This window comes from Alternaria viburni (genome assembly GCF_023758015.1).
Source record: "Alternaria viburni strain BMP 2772 chromosome Unknown scaffold_12, whole genome shotgun sequence".
Taxonomy (NCBI): Eukaryota; Fungi; Ascomycota; class Dothideomycetes; order Pleosporales; family Pleosporaceae; genus Alternaria; species Alternaria viburni.
In genome coordinates this window covers 405350-425445 of record NW_026055781.1, presented here as the reverse complement: position 1 = coordinate 425445, position 20096 = coordinate 405350, and the positions used below count along the sequence as shown (strand labels likewise).

The 20096-nt window shown below is 53.2% G+C and overlaps 10 protein-coding genes across 10 annotated transcripts; 5 read left to right on the top strand and 5 right to left on the bottom strand.

The window, feature by feature from the left end:
- Positions 1–100: 100 nt before the first annotated feature.
- J4E79_006177 (uncharacterized protein) lies at positions 101–833 on the bottom strand (the record flags this gene model as incomplete). Its single annotated transcript, XM_049355049.1, has 2 exons — positions 101–447; positions 497–833. The coding sequence occupies 2 exons, from the start codon at positions 831–833 to the stop codon at positions 101–103; spliced, it is 684 nt and encodes a 227-aa protein (XP_049210445.1).
- Positions 834–1500: 667 nt separating this feature from the next.
- Positions 1501–2073, top strand: J4E79_006176 (uncharacterized protein; the record flags this gene model as incomplete). Its single annotated transcript, XM_049355048.1, has 1 exon — positions 1501–2073. The coding sequence occupies one exon, from the start codon at positions 1501–1503 to the stop codon at positions 2071–2073; it is 573 nt and encodes a 190-aa protein (XP_049210444.1).
- Positions 2074–2908: 835 nt separating this feature from the next.
- J4E79_006175 (uncharacterized protein) lies at positions 2909–3738 on the bottom strand (the record flags this gene model as incomplete). The annotated part of the gene is made up of 2 exons (XM_049355047.1): positions 2909–3432; positions 3498–3738. The coding sequence occupies 2 exons, from the start codon at positions 3736–3738 to the stop codon at positions 2909–2911; spliced, it is 765 nt and encodes a 254-aa protein (XP_049210443.1).
- A 348-nt stretch (positions 3739–4086) lies between these two features.
- On the bottom strand, positions 4087–5063 carry J4E79_006174 (uncharacterized protein; the record flags this gene model as incomplete). The annotated part of the gene is made up of 3 exons (XM_049355046.1): positions 4087–4404; positions 4454–5005; positions 5061–5063. The coding sequence occupies 3 exons, from the start codon at positions 5061–5063 to the stop codon at positions 4087–4089; spliced, it is 873 nt and encodes a 290-aa protein (XP_049210442.1).
- A 934-nt stretch (positions 5064–5997) lies between these two features.
- On the top strand, positions 5998–7018 carry J4E79_006173 (uncharacterized protein; the record flags this gene model as incomplete). The annotated part of the gene is made up of 2 exons (XM_049355045.1): positions 5998–6093; positions 6143–7018. The coding sequence occupies 2 exons, from the start codon at positions 5998–6000 to the stop codon at positions 7016–7018; spliced, it is 972 nt and encodes a 323-aa protein (XP_049210441.1).
- A 273-nt stretch (positions 7019–7291) lies between these two features.
- On the bottom strand, positions 7292–7927 carry J4E79_006172 (uncharacterized protein; the record flags this gene model as incomplete). Its single annotated transcript, XM_049355044.1, has 1 exon — positions 7292–7927. The coding sequence occupies one exon, from the start codon at positions 7925–7927 to the stop codon at positions 7292–7294; it is 636 nt and encodes a 211-aa protein (XP_049210440.1).
- A 410-nt stretch (positions 7928–8337) lies between these two features.
- Positions 8338–8961, top strand: PUP3 (proteasome core particle subunit beta 3; the record flags this gene model as incomplete). Its single annotated transcript, XM_049355043.1, has 2 exons — positions 8338–8769; positions 8818–8961. The coding sequence occupies 2 exons, from the start codon at positions 8338–8340 to the stop codon at positions 8959–8961; spliced, it is 576 nt and encodes a 191-aa protein (XP_049210439.1).
- A 3188-nt stretch (positions 8962–12149) lies between these two features.
- Positions 12150–13540, top strand: J4E79_006170 (uncharacterized protein; the record flags this gene model as incomplete). The annotated part of the gene is made up of 3 exons (XM_049355042.1): positions 12150–12261; positions 12318–12590; positions 12645–13540. 3 exons carry the CDS (start codon positions 12150–12152, stop codon positions 13538–13540), a joined length of 1281 nt encoding a protein of 426 aa, XP_049210438.1.
- Positions 13541–16205: 2665 nt separating this feature from the next.
- VEL2 (Velvet complex subunit 2) lies at positions 16206–17180 on the top strand (the record flags this gene model as incomplete). Its single annotated transcript, XM_049355041.1, has 1 exon — positions 16206–17180. The coding sequence occupies one exon, from the start codon at positions 16206–16208 to the stop codon at positions 17178–17180; it is 975 nt and encodes a 324-aa protein (XP_049210437.1).
- A 440-nt stretch (positions 17181–17620) lies between these two features.
- On the bottom strand, positions 17621–20033 carry J4E79_006168 (uncharacterized protein; the record flags this gene model as incomplete). Its single annotated transcript, XM_049355040.1, has 2 exons — positions 17621–19298; positions 19348–20033. 2 exons carry the CDS (start codon positions 20031–20033, stop codon positions 17621–17623), a joined length of 2364 nt encoding a protein of 787 aa, XP_049210436.1.
- Positions 20034–20096: the final 63 nt, after the last annotated feature.

The following is a 20096-nucleotide window of genomic DNA, read 5'->3' as shown; positions in this document are numbered from 1 at the left end:
ATGCATTATGAGGCTTTTCAGGTTCATGAACAGCAGCCCTCGAGCTGCATGATAGACAATGCAATTCAGATATATTGATTCTTGGGCGTCTCCCTATAGACTATGAAGCCTGTGTCTGCACAAAGGTGATGTTGATGGGCTTCACGCCACGCTCCTTGAGCTTCTCCACAACGTCCCGGTAAACCTGGTCAGGCTCCTGCTCTGCGTTGATCTTGACAACCCTATCCTGCGACTCGAATTCATTGACCACGGGCATGCTTGTCTCCACGAATGTCCTGAAGCGCTTCTTGATACTCTCGAGGTTGTCGTCAGCGCGTCCTGATGTCTCGCCGCGGACGAGGAGTCGCTTCTCCATGACAGCTTCGGAGCACTCGAAGAAGATGGTGAACTTGGAAGGGCAGACGGAGCGCTCGAAAGCGTGGGCCTGGTCGAGTTTGCGCGGGAAGCCTATCATGTTAGACCATGGACTGGAAAGTAGCTGCATGGGTTATCATACCATCAATCAGGAACAGTTTTCCGTGGTTCTCTCCGCTCTCCATGCTGGCCTCCATTGCGTTCTCCAACAGCTGAACGGTAACCTCCATGGGCACAATAGTGCCTTCCTTGATGTACGTCTTGATCATCTCGCCGAACTCGCTGCCCTCGCGGTTCTGCTCTTCGCGCAGCAGATCACCAGCAGAGAGATGCTTGAAGCCATAGTCACTGACGAGCTTCGTACATTGCGTACCCTTTCCGGCACCGGGGCCACCAAGGACGAAAAGGACGGTCACTTCGTCGCTGGACCAGCGGGGAGACTCGCGCGAGCCCGCGGCAGTCTTTTCAATGGCAGGCATCTTTCTAGTGGGGATGTGAAGGCTTCACTTGTCCTTTGCCGCTGGGGGAATGGCCTTGAATAGGTCCTTTGGGTTGGTATCCCTCGCCTTTTCGCTGATCAATTATCGCGTTGAACAGGTATGTGCCTAGTCCCAATATCGCGAGGATGGGCCAGACTTTGAGTGGGGATTTCGAGGGAGGCGTTCGGATGTGTGTCGGAGGCTGCAGAGGGTGAGATAAGAGGTCAGTGTATGCGTCGCATATATTTTGTATCATCTCTACTCACTTCGTTCGGGCCGGTTGGTTCGCCGGGTTGACGGAGGCGAGATGCGTTTATCCTGGAGGAGGAGAAGGCGCGAGCTGCAAGAAATTGAGGCTGGCGAAGGAGGATACGTTGGCGCGAGATTAGCGAAGACATGATGGTTAACATGGCGGTATGCAGCAGGGGCGACTGTCGTGGCTGCCCGCAGTTGCTCTGATCACTAGCCCAAACGCGACTAGCGTCTACGTACGATATCAGGGCCCAGGCACCCAGGCTCCACCTCCAATGTTCCATGGTTCCAATACAGACACAGACCACCACCAGCTCGGTGGCATCTTGATATTTGCTAACAAACATTTCCGGCTAATTCACTAGCACAGCAACACATTGTCTTACAAGCTTCCAAGCTTGTCAGCCCGGCGGTCATGACTGGTACCAGTCTCTTCTCCCGCGCTCACAAGCCGAGAGGGTCTCCGCCCAAGAAGATGCGCGGCTTCCTCGCCTTACCCGGTGAGATCAGAAACCAAATATACGGCTACTACTTCGGCTCGGAGCGTCGCTGTGAGATTGCTAGCAAAGGATCCAAATTCACGCAGCGGAAGCCACAGACTGTCAAGTTGTCATCAAATGTTATCGCTACAAAGAGCACGACTCCTGCGCCTGATCCTGAGATAAACGCGACTCCTCCTGTCGTGATTCGCTTCTCGAGATCACTTGGCAAATACAACGCTGTTCAGGGCCTGCGAACGAACTGGCCGGGCTCGCTATGTGCGCTAAGTCTTGTTTGCAAGCAAGTCTATGCAGAGACAGCGAAGTTGCTCTACCAAAACACGATTTTCGTCTTCGACGCGCCAAAGCGGATGACAAACTTCTTCAAATATGCCTCGTCCATCCACTTGGGAAACATCACCAGGTTGCATCTTCACTACAGTACTTATGGAAATCCAAACAAGACCGTGGACGTGGTTTGGCAAGAGAAGCATCATCAAAGTTGGTAAGTATGGTTGCGATAGTGACGGACTTGGACGTTGTCCGGTATGCTACACGCAGAAGTAACTAACGCCATGTTCACTTTCAGGCAGCGAGCTTGCGAGGCCGCCTCGAAACAGCTTACTGGCTTACGCGAACTTGAGGTCTGTGTAGAGCTTCACCATGGCCCTCGAAAGATGAGCCTGCGCGAGAAATGGATGACACCTCTGCTTCAGTTTCGTCGGCTAGCGTCCCCAAAGAAAGCCGCGCGCGGGACCGTGGAGCCACCACCGCTTGATCAGCGACAGCCAGGTCTTCTGATCGTCAAGGTCAAGTTTCAGCATCTTTACGCCAATTATGCGTCGTTTGCTGGTCTCCGCGGACTGGACCAGGCAAAAAGGGAGTTGTACCTACTCTTCGGGCAGGCTATCAGTCTGGTGATCACAGGGGCGACAGAAGAAGCGGCCCTGTCTGGGTTCAGAGAAGCGTATGAGGGGAGGCATGCACAGTATCAACCCTATCTCCCATCCTCTTGGGCGGGCCCATAAGATTCCCGAAAATATGGCCGTACCGGATGTTGAGAAGGTCGGTCAAAGAAAAGCTTGGGGGATTGAACAGATATTCCGAGGGACCTGATGTGGGCACTCTATGTGCCACTTGGTATTGCATTAGAGCATCAAGCTCATGCATTTGAAGGCATCAAATATGCTCAGACCATATTACTGGATATAGATTGATGGTCTTCATTGACAATCACTAAATTCTATGGTCTATGCAATGTCTATCCTCTAAGTGATCGCAAATTTCCACTGCCATATAGTCCAGCAAAACACGACTCTCAGATCTAACTACAAATCACCCAGCTCAAGCACTCGGGTTCTGCTTAGTAGCCTCATCATCGACTTGCGCCTTATTCGTAGCAATCTCCTCTTCAACCTCAGGCGGGAAGTCACCAGGTACGATACCAAAGACACCAACGTCACTACGACCCATACCGCCACCCTTCTTCTCCGTCTCCTCGCTCTCCTTCAACACAAAGAACCCAGCGTTCTTCTTCATCTCCTCCTCATCAAAGTCAAACACACGCCAGTCGGCATTGAAGAACATGCGGTTGCACACACCTGTGCGCAGGAAACCCGAATGCGAGACAACAGCAATGACTTTCTCGGGGCGGGAGTAGAGGTCCTTGAGACATCTCTGTCCACGTGCGAGGATAGCCTTTTCGGTGAAAGCATATGGGTTCTTGGATCCACCGGTGGTCTTGTCTGGGAACGAAGGGTCCACGACGGAGAAGTCGTACTGAGGGAATTCCTTGGAGATCTCATCGATGGGTGTTCCAGTGTCACACGGCTTGTCTGCGTTTTCTTGCCAGTTCGCGTCAGGGATTACTACAGTGCACATCTGTATCAGTCACACATACACAATATGTCTTGCTCGGTGACATTGATCTTACCCTTGGTGCCTTTCTTGATAAGCCAGTCCAGCCCGATAGTGGCAGTCTGGAGCGTCCGCCTTTGAGCGCTGACAACGATGAGTTCAACTTCATTGCCGATCTTGCTCTCTTTCAGACTCTCATGTAGCTCGCGACATTGCTGCTCGCCCAGCTCAGTAAGTGGAGGGTCCCTGATAGACCAGTCGCTGGTGGCATTATGTTGTGCCTGAGCGTGGCGGATGAGTATGAGTGTTGGCGGCATGATGATATGTTACAATTGGATAAGAGTGTTGTATTTGGATGGTGGGATAGACGCGTGACGTAAGATACTTATGGATGGAATTGTTGAATGGTTTTCAAAATCGGATTGCAGGGTGACGCGCTAGTGGGGCGGATGTACCTGCATGGCGAATCTGGAATCGTCGATGACGCAGTCAACTGTCAATCCAGAATTGGCAGGAGCGACGAAGCAAGCTTGAGAAGCGGGCCGAACAAGAAGATGATAGTGCTAGTGCTTGACTTTCGTAAATGTTGTTCATTGATCGTGAAAGGCAGTGAGAGCCGCTCGTTATGCATGTAGACCGTCTACGCGGTGTTATGCAGTCGTCGTCTACTCTTCCATTTTCTCCTCCTCCTCGTCATCATCGTCGTCTCCCTCCAGTGCCTTCTTTGCCAGCTTCTCAGCTTCTTCCCGGATGTCCTTGGGCACTTCCTCGTGCCTGCCTTTGGTAGGACCGTCGAGACTGCTGATCCATGTCATCTCAAGCTCAAACTCCTTGTCCTTGTTGTCATCGTGTGCGACGTAGATGATGCGTGCTGCCTCCTTGACACCCTCCTCTAGTGATAGATTTCCCTCGGAGAGGTTGAGTTTCTCGAGCTCTGACTTGGCGACCTGGCGGCCCTTGCCTGTAGCGGCACCGTAGTAGCCCTGCACACGTTAGCTGTTGGACATGTTTAGGTCACCAAGGTCTCCATACCCAATATAGACCGCTGGGCTCGATCATGTAAAGCGATGGGCCACCATGCTTTGCGCCTTCTTTCTTGCCTCCCGAGCCAACAGTAGGCCCTGAACCGACTTGGCCATCTACTGGTAGCTCGGCCTCGGAGTCCCAGCCTGCAAGGATGGCGGTTATACCGAAAGGACGGACACTCGAGTAGAGGGTATATGCTTGGGCATAGCTTCCCATGCGGTCGGCGAGAGACGAGGAGGGGATGGGTGCCTTGTAAAGCTGCCGCCATTGGGCTGCCTCGTCGCGGGCGCGGGAGACGAAGTGGCGACCATCAGGGAGGAGACCGGAAGATACAATGCCCATGTTGCGGTCTACGGTTGCTATCCGCTTGTTCGCGCCGGGCTTGAGCAACTTGCTGCTGACGAGCTTCTCCAGAGCGAGTACGACGCCATCCTTGCACTTGATGCCGACCGCTGTGCCACCGTTCTCTACTGCCTTGACCGCGTATTCGACCTGGAAGTTTCGACCGTCGGGCGAGAAGACCGAGTTGGACAGGTCGTAACCTGTACCTATTGACGTCTACGCCATGGTTAGATCGACTGGGGTGCTTCAGCTGTTACGGTGGGGTGTTTACCATGGTGGGCGGTGTGGAGACTGAGAAGGGCGCTTTGTGTGTTCCGGGCGATCAAATGGACCGCAGATTCTAGGGAAGCGATTACGGGATTGTCAAAGGTTGGCAGTCGTGTGTCTCGGTGTTGATGATTCTAGGCAATGGTGTATCTGCGCAAGCTCCAGGTAGCTTACTAGCGCGCGTGCGTGCCAAGGCCGACCCCTAGAGGCATCAACCTGCGTACGTGAACAGCAACTCGCGAGCATTGCAACTCTCGGTCGTCCTTGCTTCGTCCAGGACTGTTGGTGCGATCCGCCTCCTCGTTGCTGGCGCTCTACTGGTGTGTTCGCTGCCTGCTGTCCCGGCTTCTTCCGTCTGGGCCTCCAATTGCCCGCACCTCACATCCAAAAGTGCATACGCCCATACACATTTGATGAGTTGTCGTCCCAAATCGACCACTATTTGCAAGCTCTCAAGACACATCATTGGCTGCCAGCAGACTAGCCGGACAGGTTGGGTTTCAGCTTCGTCACTAATTGGATGTGGGCGACAAAATTATCAGAATCATCCCGCCTACACGCATGACCCCGACAGCACGCTATACTCAACGGTACATAAAGAACCACCATCACGCTGCTGCTAATTTTCTTCTTGCCCCCTCTTCACTGCTGACTTGGTCCAAGTATATTTGAACACCTTTCTGTTTGTTCTTGACTCACAAAGGCACCCTTTGTCATCCCCCGCCGATTGTCGTCAGCGCCCAACGCAAGCGCGGACAAGTACGATTCCAAGTTTCCATATACTAGCCAACGGCGAATTCTGAGCTCGAGTCTACAAGGTCTTTCAACGATATAGTCCATCACTGTATGCGCCTTTGTCGACTCCCCGCCTAATACAATACTTGAACCTCCGTTTTCCAGAACTTGCCCCTCATCCGCTTGCTGTTGAGACCCTAGAGGACATGCAGCCCATGCTCCTGCACCACTGCGACTGCACTCACGACACGCCCATCTCATTCAGTCCTTACGCCTTTTCTCAGAACATTTCTTGCGCAAACGTAAGCTCGTTCGTCTTCGGCGCTGGTAAACACTAACGTTACGTCATAGTGCGGCACAATATCTACGGGCATCAACGTTCAGGGGAAAGCAGCAGAAGACGCAAACATGCAACAAGATGAACTTACTCGGCTGTTCTCAGCCAACATGAACTTGTCTCAAGGCAACCCACAGCCCGTGCAACCACAGATGCAACAGGAGCAACCAGTGCAACAACAGCAACAGCAAGAAGAAGCTCCCAAGCAGATCGTCTACGCTTCTCAGCACTACACTCATTCATATCATGTACCTACCCGCAGTACATCCGAGCCAGCCCTGAAGACACACATCGAATCTTCGGACCTCGCTGCCGTACTTTTGAGGAACAGTATTGATCCTTCTCTTCTGTTCCCTTCCCAGATCGATCTTTTCCAGAATGCAGACGACGATCAGCGGCTACGTCTCCTCGAGCTCTGGCGCATATCACCTCCATCAGGTCGTCAAGGACACCCAGCGGGCGTAGACTACAACATGTCCCGACAGCTTTACGACTGGCCACCCACCAGTCTCGCACAGGAGGAAGCCATGGCTAAGCTGAGATACGAGAGACAACAAGAGGAGTCCGCCCAGCAAGAGGCTATCCAGCAGCACCAGCAGCAGTTGGATCAGAGCATGGCAGCAGCAAGCGCTGAACCATACATGGCATCAGGCTACGAGATGATGGCCAGGCGCGAATATGAAGAGTCATGCAGAGGCGAGAATACGTTGAAGGAGTCGACCAAGTACAACCAGGCCACCGATCCAGTCTACAACAACACTGGCAGCAACGGCCTTTGGCAGAAGAATGTGGGCAGCGTAGCTGACATGGAGAACACTTACGGAGCATACGCATATGCACGAGAGTATGGGCTGCAGGGTGGTTATGGCGACGAGGAGATGGTCATGTGAAGCGTCCTCTCGTTATGCCGGGCCTCGAGGATAGCTCAGGATGGATTGTTAAGCGTGTGCATGCATATGTGCATATCGAATTTCCTATATTATACCCAGAACTAGTTGTACACACGAGCAGTAACGTGGGAGGTCTGTCAAGGATGAGATAGTTCAGTCAGTAGGATACCCAGGCATCACTACTTTGTGATTAACCAATCGAGCCATGTCTAAACCTCGTTACATGGAAGAAGAGAACAGTGTCGATAATGTTGTACATTTGAGCGGGATACTCTATTTCTTCGCCTTTCCACTGGGCCACTTCTTCCAACCTCTTCCATGTCCCTTCTGCTTCCATTCCTGGATCAAAGCCGGCATGTTCAACATGGCCTGTCTCCTCATCTCCAAGCGTCCCTTCAGTGTTCGCTCCCAAAGCTTTCCCTTGACCTTCTGTCCCTCGCCTGTGCCCTTGACTTGCAGTCCTCTTTCTACCCTCCGCCTTTCCTTCTCGCCGGGCTTCTTGACGGTCCATGGCAGTAGATCGACAACACCGTGTTCTGAGGCGAGCTTGACAAGATCGGCTTGTTTCCGTAGACCATACGCGGGGGAGTGCCACCGTCCGGTTGCGAAGTTCTTGTGTGGGAGGAATGGATTTGGGTAGGGCAAGTCGTGTGCTTCTGGTGGTATGTTTGAATTTGAGGGCGCATTTGCGGGTCTTGCGATGGCCTCTGGCGCGGATGTCTCGGTCACGGAGGCATTGGGGTTGGTTGGTGGGGTTGTCGATATTGTGCTCGGGGTTGCGTGTGAAGTCGGTGATGCGAGTTGAGATGAGAGACTGGGGAAGAGCGATGGTGGCGGGTACTTTTGGAAGAAGCGCAGTAACCGCGGGGGCAGCGACTTCGCAATTTCGACAGACGTTTGGGCGCTCATGGTGGGTATCTCGTGGGTTGCGATCGGTGCGGGCGTGTCTCTTGGTGCATCTCAAAAGTTCGGTGCCAAGAAGGCGGTTTCGAGCTAGGTACGAGTGTCCAGGGCGGCCCGGGGAGCTCGCGCCTCCGCGTAACACTGTGAGCTGCCTGCCCAGCTGAGTACATCACAAGCACCAACAACACCACCGTCTCCCACATACACCGCAGAGCTCTACGTCCCCGTCTGTTACTGTAGTTGCCAATCGAGGGTCATTCCCCATCACATACACAGCCATGGTAAGCTGCCCGCAGTCAACTTGGAGTCCATAGCTAATCGCAACAGTCGTCACCATTCTCAATAAGTACGCCTCCACCGAGACCACCCCGCATGCTCTTCTAATAACTTGAATAGACGGTGGCGCCTGCGTGGCCATGGTGGGCAAGGACTGCGTAGCCATCGCATGCGACCTGCGTCTCGGCATGCAAGCCCTCACCGTGTCCAACAACTTCCCCAAAATCTTCCAGTACGGCGACGTCTTCCTAGGTCTGACCGGCCTCGCCACCGACGTATCCACCGTATCAGACCTGTTCCGCTACAAGGTCAACATGTACCGCCTCCGGGAAGAGCGCAACATCAGCCCCCAGACCATGGCGAATCTCGTCAGCTCAAGTCTGTACGAGAAGCGCTTCGGACCCTACTTCATCAGCCCCGTAATCGCCGGTATCAACCAGACAAGCGGGAAGCCCTTCATCTGCGGCTTCGACAGTATTGGATGCATCGACTTTGCGAAGGACTTCATTGTTAGCGGAACAGCCAGCGATCAGCTGTTCGGCACATGTGAGGGACTGTGGGAGCCTGATCTAGTGGGTTGGATCAGTACGTGGTATCGGGCTAGGCTAACATGATAATAGGGCCCCGAGGACCTCTTCGAGACAATCTCACAGGCGCTGCTCAACGCTGTTGACCGAGACGCACTTTCAGGCTGGGGCGCACACGTATACATCATTGAGAAGGACAAGGTCACAAAGCGGTTACTCAAGGGCAGGCAGGATTGAGGTGTTGTATGGCACGTGGTGGCATATAATCATGTTTATGAGCTATGAGGAATGCTACAGGGTCTGCCTCCAGGCTGTGACAGGATAATGGGAACGACCAAACTATCTTATGATACGTACGCGGAAGCAGCCCAAATACGCCAATCTGAACAGTAGACGGCTAGACTTGGCCTCTGAATCAAAGTATCTCCAAGTTCACATATAATCATCCATGGTACAGCTCCTGCCTCGAGCTTGGAAGCCCGAAGGTGACAGTACCCAACATCGGACTACCGGTTGGACTGGCTCTACCCCTGCGTATCAAGGTCTACCTAGTGTGTGTGACACTGTTCCAAGGTGGTTCCCAGGTATCATCTAGGGAACCACATCATGCAGTGGGGCCAGGGTACTATCGATAGCAACCACGCACGTGATCTGGTGTTGCCTTAGCGTACATGCACCTTATAGTTCGCGCGAATCCTCCTCCGCAAGTCCACGAACCGTGACCCCCGCGAAACGAAGATGACTGCCGCCGTTCCGCCCCCAGCTGCTCGCAAGCAGCCACCGAGTATCGACGACATCCTCAAGGCCAAGCGCGAGAAAGAAGCGGCTGCCGCAAAGCCAAAGTTCATACCGAAGGCCGAGAGAGAGCGCATCGCGCTTGAGAAGCGCCAGAAAGAAGTTGAAGAGGCGCAAAAAAGGCGAGAGGCTTCCAACGGAGACAGCGACGCATGGAGACATTCGCAAGACAACAACCGCACAAATGGCCACAACAGCCACAACGGCTCGTCCTCGTTCGTACCCACGGGGCCGCGCTCGATGCGCGATGCGCCGACTGGACCGTCGTCCATGCGAAACGATCGCAGAAATGGAGACATGGCGCCTCCTCCACCGCCGGACAAGAAGGGCAACAAGCGCCCTGCTGACGACACCGAGGCGGCCTTGATAAGGCAAAGATACATGGGCGCGGAACAAAATCAGTCGACGTTCTCGGCCAAGAAGAAGCGGAAGAGGACGACGGAAAAGAAGTTCAACTTCGAGTGGAACGAGGAAGAGGACACGAGCCACGATTACAATCCCATCTACCAGCAGAAAGCTGAAGCAAGCTTCTTCGGGCGCGGGCGACTGGGTGGCTTCTCTGAGGAAGTCACCAGCGCAGCGACAAAGAAGATGATCGATGCGATTATCGAGCGAGATCCGGAACATGGCAGAGAACGAGCTGAGCAGCTACTTGAAATGGAGCGACGGCGGAAAGACAGGGGCGGTCGCGCACAATTGGACATGCACTGGAGCAAGAAGAAGCTGGAGAACATGCGAGAGCGCGACTGGCGCATCTTCAAGGAAGACTTCAGCATTGCTACCAAAGGAGGCGCAATACCGAACCCTATGCGCAACTGGGGTGAGTCAGGGCTTCCGGAGAAGCTCCTGCGCATCGTGGACGAGGTCGGCTACTTTGAGCCCTCACCTATTCAACGTGCGGCTATACCTATTGCTCTGCAGTGTCGCGACCTGATCGGAGTCGCTGCAACGGGTTCGGGTAAAACCGCCTCCTTCGTCCTGCCACTGCTTGCCTACATCTCACAACTACCTCCTCTCGACGCGTTCAACCGACACGATGGCCCGTATGCCCTCGTCCTTGCACCAACTCGCGAACTTGCTCAGCAGATCGAAGTGGAGACTCGCAAGTTCGCATTACCATTAGGTTTCAAGACCGCTGTCCTCATCGGTGGTCACTCCATCGAGGAACAGTCGTTCCAGATGCGTGACGGAGCCGAGATTATCATTGCCACGCCCGGTCGTCTGGTTGACTGCATTGAGCGTCGAGTCCTTGTTCTTAGCCAATGCACTTATGTCATCATGGACGAAGCTGACAGGATGATTGACATGGGTTTCGAAGAGCCCGTTAATAAGATTCTCGACGCTCTACCTGTCAACAACGAGAAGCCTGATAGCGAAATTGCTGAAGACCCCACTGCCATGAAAGCAGGAATGTACCGTCAAACCATGATGTACACAGCTACTATGCCGCCAGCTGTAGAGAGAATCGCGAAAAAGTATACACGTCGTCCTGCCATCGTTACAATCGGTAACCAGGGCGAGGCTTCCGACACTGTCGAGCAGCGTGTCGAGTTCGTTCAGGGAGAGGAGAAGCGGAAGAGGCGTCTCCAAGAAATCTTGAATACGCGCGAATTTGCCCCACCGATCATCGTCTTTGTCAACATCAAAAAGAATTGCGATGCGATCGCTCGCGACATCAAACATATGGGCTTCGCATCGGCTACAATCCACGGTGGAAAGACCCAGGATCAGCGTGAGGCTGCTCTTGCATCCCTCAAGAATGGGCAGATCCAGGTGCTCGTCGCCACAGACGTGCTCGGTCGTGGTATTGACATTCCAGATGTTTCCCTGGTTGTCAACTTCAACATGCCACCTAGTATCGAAACGTACACGCATCGCATTGGTCGTACTGGTCGTTTGGGAGCGGACTCAGACAAGCCCGGTGTTGCAATCACTTTCTGGGGTAATGAAGATGCGGATGTGCTATACGATCTTAAGCAGATCCTCATGAAGAGTGAGATAAGTAAGGTACCTGAAGACCTGAAGAAGCACGAGTCGGCGCAGCAAAAGGGCAAGAAGAGCATGGGCAAAAACATCACTTAATGAGTTGTAGGACCAGCATCCATGAGGATGAAGATAGGGAAGTAGTTGATTACATAGCTCTCCGTTCTTACCACAGAGAAGCACGGTGCAAGCCGCAATAGGAAGCAATAAAGCACAGTCGTCATAATTTTCCGAGACATGGGCAAACTGCCAACTGCCATGGCAGATGGCCTAATGCGCGACTCGGTAGTGCCGATCTACCCCGGACTGCCTGCACTCCTAAACTGCAACCCGTTAGCAAGTGGAGAAGGGCAGCGTCACTCGGACGCCCCGTCCTGTTGGTTTGCAATGCAAGCCGCGCGTGGTCAATTAGTGCACGCGCACCGTTGACGCTCGTACACGGAAAATCCCCGCCTCGATAGAAATAAGCCCTTACTCGATGTCGCTTCCTACCGGCCCGTTTCTCCTGTCATTTCTGTCGCCCTGCTGTGCGTCACGGTACCCGTCTCCTCCTCGAACTGATGGCGTCGCAATTCCGCCTCTTTGTGCCTGGTTCGTTGTTGCACGGAGGAGCTGCGTTTTGACCAGTTTGAGACGGAAGGCTCGGAATGGCGTCGCTCTCTGTCAACCTTGCTTCTAGCGTCACATCGTCTGTTTTCGCGGCGGAGTCGACACCGGCGCTGGGGACACTCGAGTCCGCCGGCGCTGGAATCACTGGAGGTAAGTTTCTAGCTGTGTTTGAGCAAAGCGATTGTCCTGTACTGATGCCTTTGTAGGCTACACCGGCGATTCTCTTCCCCTCAAGATCATCATCGCGTTTCTGCTCGGTCTTTCGCTCTACAACGCTATCGAACTCATTGTTCTCGCTTTCGTTACTTTCCAGCGCTACCATGGGTTGTACTTCTGGTCGCTCGTCATCAGCGCATTCGGCATCATACCATACTCGCTGGGCTTCATCATCAAGTTCTTTCGCTTGTTGGACCCTGCGGCAAATGCTGGATATGTCGGCGTCGTCTTACTCACGCTTGGCTGGTATCCCATGATCACTGGTGAGTTCAGTCAACGCTGGAGGTCCCCAGCATGCGGCTACTAACAACGTCCAGGGCAATCAGTCGTTCTATGGTCGCGTCTCCATCTCGTTACGAACTCGCGCCGAGTCCTTCGCTGGACTCTCTACATGATTATCGTCAATGGCGTACTGCTCCACTCAGTTACGACCGTCTTGACCTTCGGTTCCAATTCGAACTCGCTTTCCGATGCTACGCTGCGTCGCTTCGTCCGCGGATACTCGATAATGGAGAAAGTGCAGATGGTGTGCTTCTTCGTGCAAGAAACCATACTGTCCATAGTATACATCAAGGAGACGGTGCGACTACTGAAACTCTCGGAAACGGTACAAGACGACGTACGCAGTTTCGACGACAGCGCTGGAAACCAATCACACGGGCACCTCAAGAACACAAACGTTCGAAAGACAATGTACCAGCTCCTCACTATCAACGTACTAATCATCGCCATGGACATCGCCTTGCTCAGCGTCGAATTCGCCAACCTGTACCTCATTGAAACCACCCTGAAAGGCGTCGTATACTCCATCAAACTCAAACTCGAATTCGCCGTCCTGGGAAAACTCATTCAACTCGTGCGCGTCCGAGCCGAATCCGATCAGAGCATGAACAACGCCTACGCACGCGGTAGCAGCTTCGAACGCCGGAATACTCTGACACTGGAAAAGACACAAAGTGGTACAGCGAGTGTGGGAGCGTCGGCGAGACTCAATGGCAGCCTGCTCACGCACGACTTTGGCGGATCGCAATATCCCGACTTTGTGGATCCCCGACGCATTAGCCCGAACGTTACGCATGCGGAACCGGCGAATGGCGAGACTGGGTGGGAGACGCGAGGGCAGCAGGAAGATCAGGATAGGTGGAGGAGGCGGGTTAGAGTCAAGCGGGGGAGCTGGATCGATGAAGAGATGGACAAGCATAATATTGGGTGAAACAGCAGTCTATACCTGACGGGTTGACATGCGGATTTCGACTCGCGTACGAACAGTACTCCGCCCGTCTCATCACGGACCAAGTGAACTTCGCGCCGTTATGTCAAATGCCCAGACATGGGTAGGACAACACGACAAGATCTCCGCCGTTTCATCGATATCGAAGTGGAAGACTTGCAGCGTTCACAACACGAAACTATCCTTGTGGATTCTCTGTCCTCAGTACGACGATCTCTCAACAGATCCGATACATATCGACGTCTTAACCAGCGACCTTCATGCTGTGTATCACAACCTGCTCGTATCATTCCAGGACGTCGGAAGACTGCCTCCAACATAGTTGCGGATGACAAAACTGCAAGCTCCACACAATGGCACCTGCATAACGGAATTTCCGAAGGAAACGTCTGCATGCACTAGCTGGACCTAAGGCGAGGCACCGGGAGGAGATATCCACGACGTCTATTATCAGAGTCTGGAAACGATGGCAGTTGGAATAGGATTCTTGTGAGGAGTTCATCAAAATCTGTGTACACACGTTCTGTCTAGGACTGAGCTTGAATTTCAAGCGTCGTACTTTGAAAACACACTACGTAGTTTTAGCGTAATTCATGGGGACTCATTCGTATGTAGTGTTCAGTGGATAGAATATCTATCGTATATACAAACAAGAAATAGCATATTCTAATTACTTTGATAGGTACGCAGTTTCTCTTGTGGAATAGACGATAGCAACAATCTAAAACAAAGCACCTTCCTCGGGAGTTGAAAGCCTCGCGTGAGTGACGTCTCTCCCGTTCCTGAATGCCACCTGCTTTCTCTTTTGGAATATTACATCTTCCACTTTGTTCCATGGACATTGTCTGCTAGAGAATCCAATGAGAGCCTGATACCTCAGGCCATTCAGATGCACAGGCTGCAAACTACACCTTATGTCCTAGGTGTAGTATACTACCTAATGCCTGCTGTCGGCGGTAAAGTCACGCGTCTCACTGACACATCCATTTGGTGCCAAAGGCTACCGAGGATCATCAGCCGAAGAAGAATTAGGGAAAGCTGTCGAGACAATGACAATTGTGCTGCTGAGATAACAAAAGACATGACCCGGCTTGGAGACAACTAGACAGTATTGTCTCGATAAAAGCTGGTGTCTACCTTCAGTTACGCAAAAGATGTACTATACGAGCCACAGGGGTCTTACTATGCTTGAACTGATACCGACAGACTTTGAATTTACGTATTTTCTTTTTTTATACAAAACACCAAAGCATGAGATGTGGCACTCGAATAACTAAAGACCTTGGAAGCTGGTCTCAAAAAGACAAGATTACGTTACCAGTACACCAGAGAGCATTGTGAAGAACAAAAGAGTGCGCCTTTGACTTGGACCAGGGCCTGGTCTTGATTCGAGCTGGTCATTGAGATGGTACTCCTTAGCTTGACGCCTTGGTTCACTTTGTTGCTACACACTACCGCGACGGCGGGTGTACATAGGTATGAACATGAATGCAAAACAAAGCCAGGCGGCACCAACTCTAGCAGATCGCTAGGATGCGGCTTCTATAACCACCTACAGCAGCCGATCGATGTAAATCACCTAGAAGTCTACATTGTGGGAAGATTTTGCAGCAGGTGCGTTGAACACCCACGTAGCCTTCAGGGCACGTGTCCGGTTTGTGCATTGAATGATATGCTTCAGCTTCAAGTGCGAAAGATGGCTAGGCAACAGTCCATCACAAAGTTGCTCAGCCTGCTTCGTACTGTGGTTGAGCGTGGTCGAATATGAAGCCGAGCGAATAGCGCAGCCAGTATTAGGTGAAAATGGCGCACACACCTGGTTGACTCATATGGGGTTGGGACGTAACATGTGATTGGAAAATAACAAATTGTAGATACGTGGTATGGTCAACATTGCGAACGGACAAGAGACTGATCAAATCACAAATCGGGTGTTGCTATGTACCTACGCGAGCGCGCGTCCCACATCACCTGGGCAACCTAATAAGAAAAGATATCCTGAAGCCTAGGTTAACGTTAGTCACCTACTTTGCAGGTTTCTGTCTTGATATAGTCTGCAAACATACAGATTATGCGCTACCTATACAAGTGCGCGTCCCCTGTTAACCTGCCCAGGTGACGTCGACGTTAGTCATCCACTTTGCGCGTTCTTGTCTTGATGTAGTCTGCATAACCCAAGAAAAACTAAACACCCTGGAGCCTACGTTGACGTTAGTCACCCACTTTGCAGGTTTTTGTCTTGATGTAGTCTGCAGACGTTTTCGTGTATGAGGTGTCCCATGGGTGAGGTAGCGCCGGAGACTAACGCCGATCATGGCTGAGACCCGCAGCTGTGGTCCCCCTCACCTGCGTGGCCCTATAGGAATATTCCCGTTTCAATCCTACTCGATGAGTCGATGAGCCTTTTTTCGCATTGAGTTATTAACAGTTAAGGTGATCTGATGACCACGTTGGTAAGGGTAATGTCTCGATACTGAACCATGGTTGCAGTGGTGAGTCTGTAGGTAGCGTTGGCCCGTGGCGCATTTCCGCATCGCCTAAATCTTGGGAGAGTATATAGCTTGTGCACGCCCGTCCGTTAATCTTACCCAGAACATCTCTCACCCACATCCAATCAACACCAAGACACCAACATCACAACGCCAAAATGTCTTACAATAACTACAGCAGGACTAGCACTGGCCGCCCAGAGCCAATTCAGCAACAGCAGACCATGGCGAAGCCCACCAGGAAATACGACTTGGTTGTTGAACAACAACCGATCCGAGCCCGCATGTGCGGCTTTGGTGACAAGGATCGAAGGCCGATCACACCCCCGCCCTGCGTCCGCTTGGTCGTCTACGACACCCACACGGGACAAGAGGTCCCCTTCAACGACATCGACAGCACGTACTTCGTGCTCATGGTCGACCTCTACGACGCGCAGGGAGTCAATGCCGTCAACCTAGTGAGACACAGTAGCGCGGCGCCGACCGTGTCGATATCAAGTAGCACCACCACATCATACCCTCCGCCGCCCGAGCGAACACACCACATGTTCACAGCCCAAGTTCAGTACGACTCCCGCGGTGGCATGCCGCAGCAGCACATGGTCCAATACGGCGGAAACCCCGTGCCAGGGCCCCAGGGATACTGGCAGGCCCAACCACCGGGCTACCCCATGCCGCAAAACATGTACGGGCAGCCCCCCGTGCAAATGACCAACACAATGATTCCCGCAACACCCATGGGATCAAACCACACGCGCAATCTCATTGGCATGAACGCTGTAAATGCATGCCGCCTCCAAGATCTCGACCAAAAACCCGGCTTTTGGTTCGTACTACAGGATCTGAGTGTGCGCACCGAGGGCACATTCCGGCTGAAGCTCAGCCTTTTCGACATTGGCTCCAACGACGGCACCAACGGCACGATTCACATGAACGACGGCAGCAAAGGTAAAGGCCCATGCCTTGTCTCCAACTTCACCGAGCCCTTCACTGTCTACTCCGCCAAGAAGTTCCCCGGTGTCATTGAAAGCACCAAGCTCAGCAAGTGCTTTGCGCAGCAGGGTATCAAGATCCCCATTCGCAAAGATGGCCCCAAGGTGCCTAACCAGGCTGAGTTTGATGAGGATGCGTGAGAGCTGGTCAGAGGCATACGAGTTGACGGTATGGTCGTTGGCAGGTTACGGATTATGGATGCATGTTCTGGGTTGGCGTTTTGGATTTTTGGCGTTGTTGGGGTTTTCTAACAATACGTTGTAAGCGGTTTCCTGTAGGTATCGCAAATGGACTAATCACTAGTTTATACGTTCTCGTTACTACTGCTGATGTGGGTGTTCTGTCAAATGAAGTGACGCATAATGCACCCTGAAGGTAGACATGATGTTCTCGGATGACGATACGCAGCCTACAACACATTGATACCTTCAGGCTATGTTATCAGTGAACCCACCATGCAAGGAAGAAAGTCTACAGGTGCATTGAAGTCTATCACATCAACAACGGACAAGGACGATGAACCGAGGCAATGTAGACATCTGGATGATTTATTGGTAACAGAAGTTCAACATTATGCCCACTAACCCCACTGGAAGAGTGTCTGCTTTTTGCCCTTGTTACCCTTCTTCTTCCCTGCCGCTCCTGCATCCTCCAAAGCCGGTGTTGATGTACCGCTGTTCGTACCGGATGGGCCAGCCCAAGGGTTACTCACTGGAGTGTTGCGTCCGCTGTTATCGCGTCGTAGACCGTGGCCAGTGTAGCCGGGACTGAAGATTGTGCTGGTGGGTTTCGCTGCTGCGGGGAGAGCTGGGAAGGCGTCTGCGGCAGCAGGCTTCTTGTTTACGTTTGTTGATGATGCAACTCGCGATGGCATGGGCGAGGGGCGCGCGCTCGTTGCGGCAGATGAGGAGGCCCAAGGCGTTTGTCCGGGCTTCGCACCGACACGACCTGACGGTGCTGGCAAAGCTGGGAATGGGTTGCTCGACGATGCGTTCGACCAACTGGCTTGCTGGTTGGCTGTGGATCGAGACGATTGCGCTGTTGAGCTCTTCAGCTTCAGTACCCGCGAACCTCCTCGCGCAGTCGATCCCCCGTTCAAGCCTGTCGCAGAGCCGGGTAATGATGGATAGTCCTCGTTGATAGCCTTCCAATCATTCCAAGCCTTCAATAGAGCTTCCCTCTTTCCTGGCATCTCAAAGATGTCTGCCAATTCTTTGATCAGCTTCCCCATCTCCTTCGAGTTGGCGTCGAATAGCGCAAAGAACCCGTCGATGAGCTGTGCCGCGGATACCTTGGAGTTGCGATAGGCCGATACCGCAGCTCTGAACTCTTGCAGCTTGATCTCGCTACCCCGAAGCATGTTTGTGGCTCGTTCCGTAACTGCGTTGTGACGCAACAGTCTAGCCTGGTCCTGGGGTGTCTGTGGAACTGGGTTGGGTGGTTGTGTGTCCATGCTTAGTTGAGCGACGCCATTTGTGATATTGTTGGCAGCCGCTGGGGTTGGGCGCGACGCAGTAACGGTAGGAGGCTCTGAGGCACTTGGAGGAGGTCTAGCAGCGAACGCCTCGCCTGGAGTTGGTGCAGAGAGCTGGCCCCCAAAAGTTCTTCCAGTCACCGAGTGAGTGTTCTGAGCCTCCCTCTGCCGCTGGTAAGCAAGCTCTGCTCTGCTCAAGGGCTGCGCAGACGACGCAGGCACTGGCTCAGCGTTCGGATCCCGTCCGCGCCCACGGCCTCTGCCGCCCTCGCGTCTGCGCTCGTCTCGCCTGTTGTTACCCTGACCTTGCTCGTGAGGCGCCCTAATTTGGAAACCAGACATGTCGACTCTCCGGGCATCCCGTAAAGCGTCCTTGGAAAGACCGTTGGGATGCACCTCCAACTGGTGCGCCTTGAGGTCCATCTCAGAATCGAACACGACGAACTTCTTCTCTAGACACTCTCGGTCTGGGCAAAGGAAATGGTCTTTCCGAAAGTGCACCTCGAGCGAATCGTAGTTGACGTAGTATTGTTGTTTCCTGCTTCCTCCCTCCCGGCGGTCGCAAATGTGGCAGCGCTCGTGCTTGTCTCTGCAATGGGTGTACAGTTCGTCGTCGCCGTAGAAACGCTGGTTGCAGAAACCGCACTCCGGGTGCCCTTTGAATCCGCTTTGGTCTATCGCTCCAGGGTTATCGTCGCCAAACTTCTGGTGCCGTCGTAGCTCGGCCATCGTGAATAGGACGTGCTCGTGGGTAAAGACCTTTTTGTTCCGCGTACAGAGGTCACTTTATAATGTTAGCCAGTATCATTTGTTCAGAATTGCAGAGTACACACCACATGACTTTTCCATGCGCCGTCTTGACGTGACGATGCAGGTCTGGCCAACCTAGACAGGCTACATCGCACTCGCCGTCGGGGCAGTTGTACTGTAACAGCAGTCGCGCGTCTTCAAACACGCCAGAGTTCTCAAAGTGTATGCCCAGGGTATCGTCGGATTTGAAAAACTCGGCGGTGGAGAAGTCCTCGTAGTTCTTCTCGGCGTCGTCTGTGAGGATAACGTGGTCCGACTCGGTTCGACAATGTGCACAGGCCTTTGTTTTATACAAGGCCCGCATTCGGATGGAACAGATGTGGCATGTGCGGTGGTTGCAAGGAGCGACGGCTGTGTGTTGAACGGGCGAGGCGCAAATGAAGCAGACTTCGGCATCGTCGTCTTCGTTGTCCGATTGCTGGAGGTTAGGCTTGACGAGAGTCGGTGGAGCGTGTCCGCTCTCTTCTGTGTCTATGGCAGGCGCCTTGCCCTTCTCCGGCGCGTGTCCACCGCGAGTGCCCGCGCCGTCTCTGTTGCTGCGACCTCGCCCGCGGCTCTGGAAGCCGCCCCGACCACGGCCTCGCCCTCCGAAGTTCTCATGGCCATCTTCTCCACCGTGTGCACCTCTGCCGCGCCCACGCCCTCTTCCCCCTCTCCGTTGCGGGCTTGCAGGAACTTGCGGGGTTTCCGGGGCGCCTGTCGAGGCCATCGCGGGGTATTGTTGCGGGTCTAGGGGGTCAGTATAGAGGATTGTCGGTATGGATGATTCCAG